The sequence below is a fragment of the Meleagris gallopavo genome, chromosome 19, assembly GCF_000146605.3.
Source record: "Meleagris gallopavo isolate NT-WF06-2002-E0010 breed Aviagen turkey brand Nicholas breeding stock chromosome 19, Turkey_5.1, whole genome shotgun sequence".
NCBI lineage: Eukaryota > Metazoa > Chordata > Aves > Galliformes > Phasianidae > Meleagris > Meleagris gallopavo.
Window position 1 is genome coordinate 2,289,393 of NC_015029.2, and position 13,497 is coordinate 2,302,889.

General features: G+C 59.5%; 1 protein-coding gene across 1 annotated transcript in view; it reads right to left on the bottom strand.

Annotated features, from left to right (window-relative positions):
- Window positions 1-13,497, bottom strand: part of NIBAN2 (niban apoptosis regulator 2) — a 19,450-nt gene that overhangs the window by 4,834 nt on the left and 1,119 nt on the right. Inside the window, exons 2-6 of the mRNA XM_031556161.1 lie at window positions 5,171-5,301; window positions 2,962-3,090; window positions 2,564-2,669; window positions 2,154-2,321; window positions 48-163 (exon numbers count right to left, since the gene is read on the bottom strand). Coding sequence (XP_031412021.1) covers window positions 48-163; window positions 2,154-2,321; window positions 2,564-2,669; window positions 2,962-3,090; window positions 5,171-5,301 — 650 coding nt within the window. The remainder of the gene's footprint in view (window positions 1-47; window positions 164-2,153; window positions 2,322-2,563; window positions 2,670-2,961; window positions 3,091-5,170; window positions 5,302-13,497) is intronic.

Here is a 13,497-nt window from a genome sequence, read left to right on the forward strand (position 1 = left end):
TGCCCCACCCTACCCCGGCCCCACACAGCCCCTGGGCCAGCCCTCACCTGGGTCTGGTTGCCGCACAGCATGTCCCAGGTGCCGTACTGCTCCTTGGACTGGCGGTACATGCGGACGGCGTCAGTGAAGGCTGGGGCCTCTACTTTGGAGTCCTCCGAGATCCCTGATGGGGAGGGGATGAGTGAGCATTAGGATTGGGAGGTGGGTAATGGCACAACCCCAGCCTGCATGTCACAGGGGCTCCCCGTGTCTGCAGGGCCATTGCACAGTGCCTGGGGATAGGGGGGACCCTGTCCCTAATGCTGTCCCATGCACAGGAGGGGTTGGGGAGCTCCCATAGGCAGACCCCCCTGAACGGGACACAGGGCGGGAGAGCATCCAGGAGGAAAAGGGGAGGGCAGGAGAGCAGTCAAGAGAAAACAGCTCGGTAGACCCAGGGCCTCAGTGAGCACTGAATGGTGCATGGTGAGCCCAGCAGTTTGGTGAGCTTCAGTGGCACGGGAGGACTGGGGTCTCAGTGTGCCCCAATGCTGCACGGGAACCTGTGTGTGTTCAGCAAGCCCTGAAGCACAGCAGGAGCAGGGCACAGCAAGACGGGGGGCTCAGGATGCCCCAGTGCTGAATGGGGAACCGCTGACTCAGCAATCCCAGATGCCACAGTCAGAAGAGTCATTGGTGTGCCCCAATAGTCCATGAGGACTCAGCAAGTCCCAGTGGAGCACAATGGTCCTGCAAAGCCCCAGTGGCACAGCTGGAGCAGGGGCTGAGCAGGACTGGGAGAGCTCTGCAAGCCCCACTGGTGCATGGAGTCAGTCTTAAAGACTCTGCAAGCTCCCACGGTGCAGGGGGCTCTGGGCTGCCTGGGAGGGGCTGGAGGAAGGGGTCCCTGAGACACAGCACATCCTAGGAGGAAGAGGAAAGTGGGGATGAGTCACGAGGAGGCACAGCGTGCTCCAGCTGGTTCTGCTACCCCTGGGATGTCAGCACTGTGATTCACCACAGCACGGGGCTACGGCTGTGGCTAAGGGGCCATGGATGTCACCCTCAGTCCCTCCTCAGGGGTCTGGCTGCTGCTCCCCAGCTCTCTTGGCAATGTTCCCCTGGTGACAGTGCCACATAGTGAGGTGTCAGGCACCAGGGAATGATGCTGCGCCCAATGCAGCATGGGCAGAGGTCCCATAGGTGCATAGGGCAGGGGGTGACCCAGCTGGATACGCTGTGTGAGGAGTCCCATAGCTCATCCCCAGTCCTTAGGGAACAGCTGGTGTTTCAAAACCAGGGACTTGTAAAAGGAGGTGAAAATTCCCACACTATTTACAGCTGGAGGCAGACACAGGGCCTCTAATTTGGAAAAAAAAAAAGTTGCTCAACAGCAACAAAAGATCTTTCATTGGATTTGAAACAGTATCTGAAACAGCAAGAACAGCAGCGGGCAGAAATCTGGAGCTGGGAAGGGAAAGAACGTCTCACAAAGAAAAACAGCCTGCACAAATGGAGAAATCCACCCGAGCAGATCTGTTCCTGGGGCTGTGCCCATCTCTGCGCCACTGCAGAGGAGGAGGAGAGGACCCAGCGCACAGCACAGATTATTGCCCAACTCCATTGCTCTGCCCCCTAAAAATGGGGCTGCGGGCAGCACCCAGGAGGGAAAGGCACACAGCAGAGCAGGCAGCATTGCTCTTTGCTTTGCAGTATGCTGCAGGGCCAGCACCTCCTCCCTAGGATGCTGTCTCACCCCAGGAGTGCCTGGGTATGCTTAGCAGGAAAATCATGTTCTCCTGACACAGTATCAGGGCCGTGGGAGGCTGGTCCTGTCCGCACACAGCCCAAGCCCCAAAGAGGGTGGGAGGAAGAGGGAGAGAGAGCAGGATGGCGGCTGCCTGCAGTTTGAATGACTTTAATTACTGAATATTTTCTGCCTTGGGGTGGTAAATAGTCATTAGGGCTCCCCACGCCGGCGTCCAGCTGGCTGCAGGCAGGCACTGCCATCACGCTGCTCAGGGGCATAGGATGGAGACCCCTGTGCCCACCCTCTCACTGCTGGCCTATTCCCACCTCTTCATCCCCATATCTTCCCCTGTAGGTCAACAAAGAGCTCCGTGGGGCTCCCAGAACTCCACAACGCTCTCCCCACCGAGGTGCCCCCCGCTCACCGTTGTTGCAGTGCCGCACGCAGTCCTGGAACACCGCTCCCCACTTCTCCTGCTCCTTACCAGTCATCAGGCAGAAATAATAGTGCCGGGCGTAGGGGTGCCAGAGGATGAGGGGGAAATCCGTGGGGCACTTCAGGATGGGGGTGTTCCCCGATTTGGGGGTGATGCCTGCGGGGGGAAGGATGCGCTGAAGGGCAGAGGAATAGGGACAAGGGATGCTGCATAGGTGGGGGGCGTCTGCTGGTCCCCATCTGCATCCCAGGGGCTTATGAGGAGCAGAGCATCCCAGTGGAGGCTCTACCTGGGGTTGTAACCACACACCACAAAACCACCCCTTCCCATCTATCCCCACGGGATGCTGGGCAGCATGGGGATGAGGGGGGATCCCCAGAATCCCCTCCCCCACTCACCAGGCAGGCTGGTGTTCACCAGTTCCAGGTACTGCTCCACTGAGGTGAGCACCTTGTAGCCAGCACTGTTGATCAGCACACGGGGCGGCAGCTCTCTCTCATAAGCCTGAGCAGAAAGAGGTGGTCAGGACAGGGTGGTGATGTGGGGCATAGGTATGGCATGGGAAGAGTCCAAGGGAGATGGGTGAAAGGGTCTTTTCCTCCTCCAACAGGATGGATGGGAAAGGAAAGCTCAAAGGGCAGCTTGGAAAACACCAAGGGCCACCAGGAAACATCAGCGATGGTCACAGGGTGTCCATCCTTGCAGGGAAGTCAGCCCCAAGGAGGTTGGGGGGCGGAGGGAGGACAGGGGCAGGATCTCCCACAGGTGACAGCCCCATGCAAGGAGCCATCCTCACCAGTTTGTTCTCATACAGCACCAGCCCATAGTTGTGTGGGACCACGCAGAAGCGGTTCCTCCACTTCTTGTTCTCTTCGATGTACTGGAAGAGGTTGCCCGAGTAGATGACGTGGTCCTCCAGAGGGACCTGCAGGGAGGAGGTGTGCTGTGACATGGGAAGGGGCAATGGGGAGCACCCACCCACTGTCCTTCAAAGGCAGGTGCCTAAATAGTGCCTCTGGGTGATGTTCTGCGGGGGTCCCACCTGCACAGCCCTAACAGAGCTCCGGGGGATGCTCACACAGCCCTCACCACAGAGGTGGCCATCCTCTGTAGCCCAACTCCGGATGGTGCTGGAATGCCCCAGGCTGCCTGGATGGAGTAGGATGAGGCCATCCCACATCTCGGGGCTGAGCAGCCTCTGCAGCCCCCACATGCTGCGCTGACACCAGCCACAGGCCAGCCAAGAATGTGACCCAGGAATTTTTATGACCCCAGGAATATAAACAAGAGCTGAGAGCACTCCTGACAGTGGGAGCAGCCGGCGACTGGCTCTCCATCCTCCGCCCTCCGTGGTGGCCATTGCAGGCATCGCACTGTGCACCCAGGATGACTCTCATGATGGACATTTCTCCCCTCGTTTCCTCCCCCAAACACTGAACTCCTTCACCAAGCAGCACCTGCTTTGCTTTTGAGGAGGACCGGGAGCATGCTGGCTCAGCAAGCAGACCGACAGCCCTGCAGCACAGCCCCACTGCCCATCCAAAGCATTTCCCATTTCCCAAAGGAATAAAGAGACACCTAGATGGGGAGAAGCAGCTGGGTACTGAGCTGGGGGTGACTGCCCTAAGAGAGAGAGATGGGGACAGCAAAAGTCCAGCAGAGCCAAGGTGAGACCAATTCCCATCAGCATCGCTCAGGGGCAGCCCAAACAACAGGGCTCAGCCCATTGCAAGGACCTGACTTGCACCCCAGAGCCCTGAGCCTGACTCACCCAGCAAACATCTGGGACATGCAGGAATGTGACAAATTGCAAGGAGGGGCAGGGAGGCGGCTGGAAAGCGTGGAGGAGGATGCTCGGGGATGGACTCCTGGGGTGGATGAGAGCTTTGCAGCAGCCCTGCTCTGCCCCAGGGGCTGTCCCTGCATTGCTCCCACATGCAGGTGTGCCTGCACCAGGTGCTGTTCCCATAGCTTGTCACCAAACCAGATGCCGACATGCACGCCTCTCTGCAGAGGCAGAGGGGACTTCTTGCAGGAAGAACATCCTACCTGGTCCTGCTTGGTCCTATTTGGTCCTGTTTGGTCTTATTTGGTCCTTCTTGGTCCTATTTGGTCCTACTTTGTGGCCCAGTGCTGCACCGTGCCCCTGACCTCATACTGTTGCCACTTCTCAGACATTCCTGGGCTTGCTTCAGGAGGCACCACCCGGTGAAGGCATCAGCCAAACAATGATGACCCGATTATTTCCTCCCCGCGGACACTGGGCTCCCTGTTCCTGCTCAGGAACTCGTCCCTCCACACCTTTATTTTGCTTGACACACCCGGGCAGGCAGGGACATAGCAAGACAGGACGCACCAGGAGTGTCACTGCTCCAGTCCTCATGTAAGCTGTCCCTCTGCCACTGAATTGGACCCAGTGATCCCTGTGAGTCCCTTCCTCCTGCTCGAGGTATTCTGCGGTTCTGTGACTTTGCAAACACCCATGGCTGTGTGCCCATCCTGCACACCCTGCCCTCCTGTGCCCAGTGCTCCACCCCAAAGGCTGTAATGATGCCAGCTTCCTAAGAGGGGCTTTGGGAATGTTTTCTGGTTACTTTATGTCACTTAAAGTAGGGTGATGGAAGCATTTCAGGCTGAGTTGCTCAGGAACGATTTCATCCCCTTCCTAGTGCTAGAGCATGGCTTGTACCTAGCAGCAGAGCAAAGGCAGTCCAGAACAACCCAGCCATGGCCTACAGCTGCAGCCTCACCCAGGGATTTATAGGGCATGAGCAGTTCCCAGGAGCTCCATATCAGGAAGGAGTGCCTGCAGCCAAACCCACGTCCAACCGAGCTGCTGGGTGTGCTCATTGCACTGAGCAGAGCAGAAAGCCTTCAGGGGACCCCCATGGGCTACAGACCCCCTCCATCACCTTCTCCTCGGGACTCCTCTCCCAGCCCCGTAGTGCCTCCATTCCTATGGGGCAGCCCAGCGTAGAGGGAGGAAGGTGAATCTGAGCTCTTACCTTGCGGTGCAGCAGCTGTGCCTGCGGCCCCCCATTGCCTTCAATCTCATAGCGGACGCTGTTGAAGAGTGCTACCCCATACTGTTCCCTGTAGCAGCGGGAGAACTCCCCCAATACCTTCCCAGTCTTCTCTGTAAAGGGAGAGCAGAGTTAGGATGCACCCCACGCTCCCTGCAGTCCCAACCAACAGCACTGGGTGCATCCTGGGGACGTCTCCCCAGTGCCATGTCGCTGCAGGGCCTCCAGCACCTCTGTGCCCCACGGGGAGCAGCCCCACAGGCTGAGATCTGTCATCCCACAGCACAGATTTGGCCACATTTGCATTTTCACACCCGGCCAACACCTCCATGCTGCCCTCGTGCCCAGAGGAGCAGGGTTCAGCATGGGACCATCTCCGAGCCCGCTGCCCTCTGCCCTCCCCACCCAGCCCAGGCTTAGCAAAGTCTTATTATTATTATTATATTTTTTTTGGCTTTTCACGTTAGTGCCGTGGATTCCTCTCCCAGGCAGGAAATTCCTGACATTAAGGCCATTCCGGCACCACGGCGCTTCCTGTGCATTGTGCAGCCCTGCACCCATCCCACTGCAGCCCCGCAGGAAGGGCTGCGCCTTCACCGCCGCTCCAAGAGGCTGCAGATGGGGGCAGCCCCCCAGCCCCATGCTCAGGACCCGCAAAGCCCCATAAGGAATGTCACAGGAGACGACGCTCAGGGCCAAGCGCGCAGCAAAGGGAAGGACAACCCAAACGGTGCCTCCCACCCCACAAAGTGTAGACACACACCGTGGTGCTTAGAAAGCTCCTGCACCCCCTGAAGCCTGCCTGCCATCACACCCCCCGTCCTGCCTGACTTCAGCACGATGGAATCTGGAGGTTCGGAGGGACTCCCACGGCCTGAGTCACCAGGTGCTGGCACAGCACCCAAAAGCCACCCTTGTGCCACCCGCGCCGCTTGGCACCAGCACCCTGCACCACGTGCGCCCCATGGGTGCCCGGCCCCACGCAGCACCCTGCACCCTGCCAGACCCCATCCGAGCCTCCTCCTCAACAGAGCCCGTTGCAAAGCATCAAGCATTTTGGGGAGAGATTGCCAGCAAAAGGATGGCTTTCTCAGAGTTCCCTTGAGCGCACAGGGCCTCCAGTTTGAATTCTGCTCAACTTTGCCCTGGATGTGTCACGGGGGAAGAGCTGAGGCTGCCAGCAACGAGCTGCTCCGTCTCCCCGGCGCTATGGAAGGATGCACCAAGGATGCACCGTGCACCACCTCTGACAGCAAGCAGCCAGTTTGGGCAAGGAGAGAAATTCCTCACCCAACTTTTGACCTTTTCTCCTGGCACCAACCCGGTGCGCAGCCACGCTGTGCCCATGTTCATGAGGCGGTTCTGCAGTGCATGGCTGCAGAACGGCATTATTTTGGCTGCAGCTCCGGGCGGCGACGTTGACAGCTGAGATTTAGAGGGACGTTTTGAGGTTTCATTTCCTTTCAGTTCATGGGAAAAAAAGCGTCCCTGCTCCCCCGGCTGTCCAGACGGCTTAGTCACTCATTCTTCTCCGATTAACAGCGGGGCCAATTAAGCGGTCTTAAGCAAATGGAAAAGCAAAAGTCAATTACTTGCAGATAGTGAAACAAAAGGCTCTCAGTGAAGCCGCCAACAGCGCTGCATCATCCCCAGATGGGGTGCACTGGTGGGGCCCAGAGGGTGCTGGAGTCTATGGCACGCAGTCCCTGCCCCAAGCGGGGTCCTCCGGGCCTTCAGCAGAGGATCCAGCACTGCTTTGCCCCTGGGTCACCTCCTAAGGGCTGAGCTCAAGGGGATCCATCGGCAGGCGTGAAAGCACTCAGCGATGCACAGCTGTGAGACAGAAGGTGCCACGAGGCCAGGCACGATGCTGGGTGCCCCATGGCAGCACATGCATGGAGCTCAGTTCTGCCCTTCCTGCATTCTGCCAGGGCTCATCTCGGTGAAACCAGCCTTGCTTGGACCGGTCACGATGGGACAGGTGCCAGCCTGGGGCAGGGGCACAATGCATGGGGCAGCCCCACAACGCTGGCACTCCCAGGGGTGTGCGCAGCTCCTGCCTCGCTCACAGGGGGGGGGTCACAGTTTGGCCACAGTGTAATGTGCACAGCATCCCAGAGCTCAACGCATGGACCGACCCCAAGAGAGCTGCCTGCTGCCATCACCAGCACAACTCCACCATACCCTCCCTTCCAGCACTTCACATTTGCCCTTTGAGTTTCGTTTCTTTCCGTGCAGCAACACCTGCAGCACGCAGCGCCCTGTGCAGCACTGTAGGCACTTTCCTTCCTCACCCCAAGCAAAAGGGATGGAAGGGGAAGGGCTGAGCGCTGTGCCAGCCCCATGCACGAGGCACCAGTGCGTGGCCAGAGCCCGTGTGCCTCATTCCCTTGGAAATCATGTGAAAATGAGAGTGACACCATAAATAGCCGTGGCTGCAGAGTCAGCGGGGCCGGCAGTGGGGAGGTCAGATCTGACTGCAGCAACAGCAGGACGGCAGCAGGGACGGGGTGAGGACAGGGTGACCAGGCAGGTCCTTGGGCGCAGCCAGTGTTCCCTCTACCAGGAGTGGGGCATGCAATGGGGTTGCTCCAGGTTTACTCAGCTCCCAACTCTGGGAGCAATGGGGAGGGAGCAGTGCGCTGTGCCTGAGCCCCAAAGATTTGTAGGGTCCCCCAGCAGTCCCAAATGGACGCAGCCATTGCCCCCACACATACGGGCTGACACATCCGAGCAGGAACGCTGCCCCAACCTCTCCCTCAGCCCACATCCCGTTTCGTAAGCCCATAGCCCTGCACCCCATGCCAGATGCATCCTATCCTCCAAGAATCACGTCCTCCCCCACTCCAGTCCCACTACTGAACCACATCGGGGGCTGCCCTGGAAATCCCAATCCCTCCCGCTCCCCCACCCCCCGGCTTTGCTTTGCACAAGGAAGAAAGCGGAGCAGGGGGCACCCAAGCAAAGCCTCATTGAAGGGCAGGAATTTTCCTCCCGGCACAGGGTAAAAAAAGAAATAATAATTAAAAAATAAAGGATAAAAAGGCTCATTGAGTCAGCCCTGGGCTGGCGGAGCCCGCAGTGCCTGAGTCAGCAGCAGGCTGAGGAAAGCCCCAGCACTGTGCCACCGCCTGCGTGTCCCTGCACTGTCCCCACGGTGGTCAATGACCAGCAAACGGGGAGGGGGATGCATCCCCACCCATCCAGTGTGCTCCTCTGGGAGGAGAAAAATGGGTGGCAGCTGCTTTCCTCCTGATAAAGTCAACCCAACAGCAGGGCTCCCTTGTTGGGCATCTGTTCCCTGGCAGCCCCCACTGTGTCCCCACTGCAACTCCACGGTGCCCTGTCTGCATGTCACTGCTCTGAGCCCTCCAAGGGACAGCAGGCCCTCCTGCCCATGTCCCCTGTCCCCGTGCCAGCAGTCCTCCATCACTGCCTGGTCCAAGCCCACCTGACATGCGTGCATGCCCCAAATCCCAGTGCTACGTGGGCATCCTTAAGGGTGCACAGCGCGATAGGGATGGGGGGCACGACCAGAGATGGGGTGCCCAGCACAGCACAGATGGGGTGCACGGTGTGTTGGATCTTAACCCAGCAGCACTCTGTGAGCCCTGAGCAACTGCTGCTGCTGCTGAGCTTGGGGGTGGGCTGAGGACAGCCTGTGGACATTGAGCCCCACTGCCATGTCACTGCACTGCTCTGATGGAGCTGGGCATGGGGCAGCATGGGCTGGTGGCTAAAATGAGTTCTGAAGAGATGGGCCAGGTGTGCCAGCAGCAGCACAAGGGCACCTCACTGCCCTGCTGCAATAATCCAGCACTGGGATTCAGGCTAATCCCCAGCCTGCAGATCAGAGCTTTGGGAATTCCAAGCTCAATCTCCATCCAGAAAACACAAACTAATGCTCATAAGCCTGACACAGCCCCAGCCCAGCACCCCCTGTCCAGCTCCATCCCTGTGCCCACATCCCTGGGGCACCCAGCCAACCTGAACTCTCCCCCTCCCCAGTCGCCCCTCTCTGCCCCACAGCATTATCAGGATTTAGATTAAGTTTATCTGGAGCTGCTGGGGAACAAACAGAGGGCGGAGGCAGCTGGCAGGGCCTGCCCCAGCTCTTTGTTCGCTCTATCAATGGGCTGCACCCAGCAGCACTAGTCTGATAACCCTGGGAGGATGGCATCACCGGCCCTCAAACCATCCAGGGAGCTTGGGGTTAAATCATATCTTCAAGGAAGGAAAGAAGAAGAAGAAGAAGAAAAAAAAAAAGAAGAAAGAGAGGACAAAAATGAAAGACACTAATCAGCCCAGGTGGTGGAAGTGGGACAGCAGTGCTATTGTGTCCCCAGCAGTGACCTCAGCCCCATGACCTCAGCCTGGGCTCACTGCTCTGAAGAGCGAGAGGGACGGGGCAGGGAAACCAGGCAGAAACCCGCAGGGCTCAGCAGGGAGCTGGTTTGGGCTCTGCCAACGGATGAGAGTCAGCGGTCACCCAACAGCCACCCCAACGGGTTACAGCGCATGGGGACACGGGCTTGCATCCCTTCAGCCCTCTGTCCCCACGGCGGTGTCCCCATGGGGCTGTGCCCCCTCCCAGTGCCGCTCCCAGCCGGTGGTTTCCCAGCAGTGCTCTCAGCCCAAAGCAAATAAACCTGTGCGTTGCAGAGCGGGAGGAGCTCACGAAATCCACGGGGGAGAGAGCAAAACAGCAAGCAAAGCACGGCCCTGTGGCCTGGGAACTGCTGGGGTGGGTGGCTGCCTGCCTCCTGCTGCTGCACCAGGGACTGCGTGCTGGAGCTGCATGGAAGGAATGTGCATCTGAATATCAAACAGCATTCGGGGCCTCTGCGGGGCTGGGGAAGCATCACTGAGTCCAACCCCAGCTCTGCACAGCACAGCCAAACCCCAACCCTACAGCTGAGAGCGATTGTGCCACTGCTCCCTGAGCTCCAGCAGCTCCAGGCTGTGCCCACTGCCCTCGGCTGAGTCACAGCTGTGCCACCCTGCGGTCACCCACGCTGTGTCTGGTGGCACTTGGGAGCCATGTGTCAGCTCCGTGGGGCCAAGTGGCTCCTGGGGTCTGCAGGGCTCCTTTGCCTCTCGCGCAGACAGCAGGAAGAGGATGGTTCCAGGGGTTACACGAGCAGGTGGCCCCTCTTGCCCACCCACCCTCCCTCCCAGCCCCAAGGAGAAGAGCTAGAGCTGGCAGGCTCCCAGTGCCAGCGGGAAACCCAATCCAGCACCGGGGGAGGAGACCAAACAAAGACTTTTATGTACGTCAAAGGAAAAGGGAAAAAAAAAGAGGTATTTGAACAAAACAGTCCTGAGCTTGTTCCCGGCTCTGCCCCTGCTGCTGGAGGGTTTCCTGTTCCCTGATGGGGATACCCCACGCTGGGGCTGGAGCACCCACATAGCAGAGCACCCATGGGAGATCCCAGCTCCGGGGCACAGGGATGGGCACCAGTTCTGCCACCGTGCACTGAGTGCTGCTGCCCTTTCCCTTTACAAAGGGGGAAAAGGTGGAGCTTTGCTCCTTCCTCCTGCTCCGTCCTTGAGCAGCTCTGCAGGAAATATGCTCGCTGTTAGCAGCCGTGCTCCGGCCTTTCCTCCTGTTGGCTTTTCCCATGGGACAGCACGGGGACATTCAGGTGTGGGGCGAGCTGGGCAGATGCGAGGCAGTGAGGTTCCCCCACGCTGGGATCCTACAGCTGGGGACCAGCCAGGTCCTGGGATGCTGTAGGGAATGGGAGGGGGTTCCTTTTGTAGAGCCATGGCTGGGACCTCTGCAGCCACGTGGGGACAGAAGGAAGGCAGAGGCTTGGGAAGAGCCAGCCCTTGGCTGTGCCTTCTCTTGCTTGGGCAATGCAACAGGAGCCAGGGGTGGCTGACTGCAGTGCTCAGGGGCTGATCTGAACACCCAAGGGGAGCTCTCAGCTGTGATCCAGGCTCAGCTCCTCCTGTTCTGGGGCAGCACGGCACCCATCAGCTGCCTGCACAGGAGGGGACCCACTGGGCTCCCCTGTGCCCTGACACGTTGGCTCCAAGCACATCCCATGCTCCAACACGATGGCTGCAGGTAAGCCCCAGCGTGCCAGAACTAGCCGATCCCCCTGGTGCACAGCCCTGGCATGCCAAGGGAGTTATTTATTGAGTGATGAAAGGAGACACACACTTTGGGATGAGAAACCTCCCGACTGCCCTGGATCTACAGGGAGCTCAGCACCCAACCTGCAGAGCTGATGCATCCTGGGGCTGTGATTGCTGCTGGCTGCTCAGCCCCAGCAGTCTGGCATAGTGCTGATTGGAGATGTTCCTTAGCCATTGCAAAGGACCAAGTGTCATGCTCAAGCAAGCCAAGGCCGGGGCACCCAGCTGCTCCCTGCCAGCCCACAGAGCTGCTGAGGCACCAAGGTCCTCTTGCAGAAGCCCATCAGATCTCTGTGCTGGGGACACGGAACCCTGTGGTCACCCTGTGACATCCCTTCCTGCTGGCATGCTGCTCCCTCCACCCTCGTGTACCCTGTGCCACAGAGCCCGTGCTGGGCACACTGGAACAAAGAGAGTGGATTGACGCCTGCTCCAGCCCATGAGCAGGGTGGTCCCCACCCACAGAGTGGAGGAAGAGGAGGAGGAAAGCAGCCAGAGGATGCTGACAAACAAGTGTGGTGACTCAGGCTGGGATGATGGGTTGCAGTAGGAAGTCATTCCCATCACCACAGCCCCCCATCGTTGTGGTCCCAGAGAGGAAGACTGGAGCTGCCAAAAACTCATCCCACTGTAACCACAGCCCTGCTGCCACCGCTGCTCCCTGCCCAGCTGCACCCTAAGCACAAGGACCCCCAGAGCCCCTCCGTGCTCCCAGCAGCAGGGATGGATCTACTCCCAGCTCTCACAACCCTCCCCACCGCTTGCTGCACGCCTACCCTGCACCATCCCCAGCGCAACAGGGCTGCAGGAGCACAGCAAAGCAGTGGGGTTCCCAGAGCCTCCGTTCCTGCAGCAGGGCTCACACCCCACTGCCCCCTCCCAGCTCTGGGTGCCGGTGCAGCAAGCAGCAAACAAGCCGTGCCAGCAGGAAAGCCCTGCGTTTCCCCCGCCAATTGCTTTGCATGCCTGACAGCAAGTCGTGCCTTGCCTGCCTGCCTGCCTGCCTGCCTGCCTGCCCGCCGCCCCTCCCAGCCCGCAGCCCTTCCACCCAGCGCCCAGCCCAGCCCAAAGGTGCACGGAGCAGACGGCAGGCAGGCTCCAGCCCTCCTAGGGGGGTCTCAGTGCAGGTATCTGCCCACCCCCAAACCTCAGTGCACAGACCCACAGCAAATCACCCGCAGCCCCCAGACCTCCAAGCACGGGCTGAATCCCACAGTGCAACACCCCAGTGCTGCTACTTGTCTTGCAGACACCCCATGCGCAGCCCTGCAGAGAGGTTCCCAGTGGGATCCCTTGGCTGTGCTCTTCGGGATTGAGAGAGGGACACGGTTTGGTGCCATGGGACGTGCTTTGGGGGTACGGCGCACTGGGAAGCCCCAAGTCCACAATCCCAAAGCCGTGCAATGCGCACACAGCTCACTGCAGGCTCAGCTTCAAAGCTCGCAAACCTGCTGGCGTCCTGCTGCTCCAGATACCACGTAAGCATTCCTGCGAGCCAGCCGCAGGGCCTGGCAGGCGGGGTGGGCTCTGCTCCCCACTTCGGGGCCATCACGCAGTGAAATGTAGGGACAGAAAGGGAGAGCCACGTCCCTGCTGCTGCCTGGCACTGCATGGGGGGACCCTGCAGTCACACTGCTGCGTGGGGTGCAGCACGTGGGGTGCTCTGTGGGGGGAGAGGTTTGGGAGCAAAGGGGTCGGAGGTTGAGCCGTGGTGATGGAAGTGAGCCCTTGCTGGATTATGGCGAGGGCAGTGCTGGGGGATGGGAGGGTGACCCTGTTTTGGGGGGTCACACACAGCCCTGCAGGCAGCCCCACACAAAACCACGCTTGTCGGGGCTCCGGCATCGTCCATCAGCCACTGCACAGCTGTAGGGTCTCTCAATGACCCCATTGTCACCCTCCTGATCCCGGCCGCCCCAAAGCCCCTGAGAAACCCCCTGACCACAACAGGGAGCAGAAAGTTCCTCTGGAGGCCTCCCCACAGCGCCAATAGGAAGCAGAAAGTTTCTTTCGGGATCCCAACCATCGGCAAAACCCCTTTTACAACCGCGCTGCCAGCATCTCGTCCTCCCCACCGAGCGGGGCCAACACAAACACCGCGTACAACTGCGCCTTTCAGCCGGGAGGAGGGAGAGCCCCCAACCCGCACACCCACCCCAAAGGGC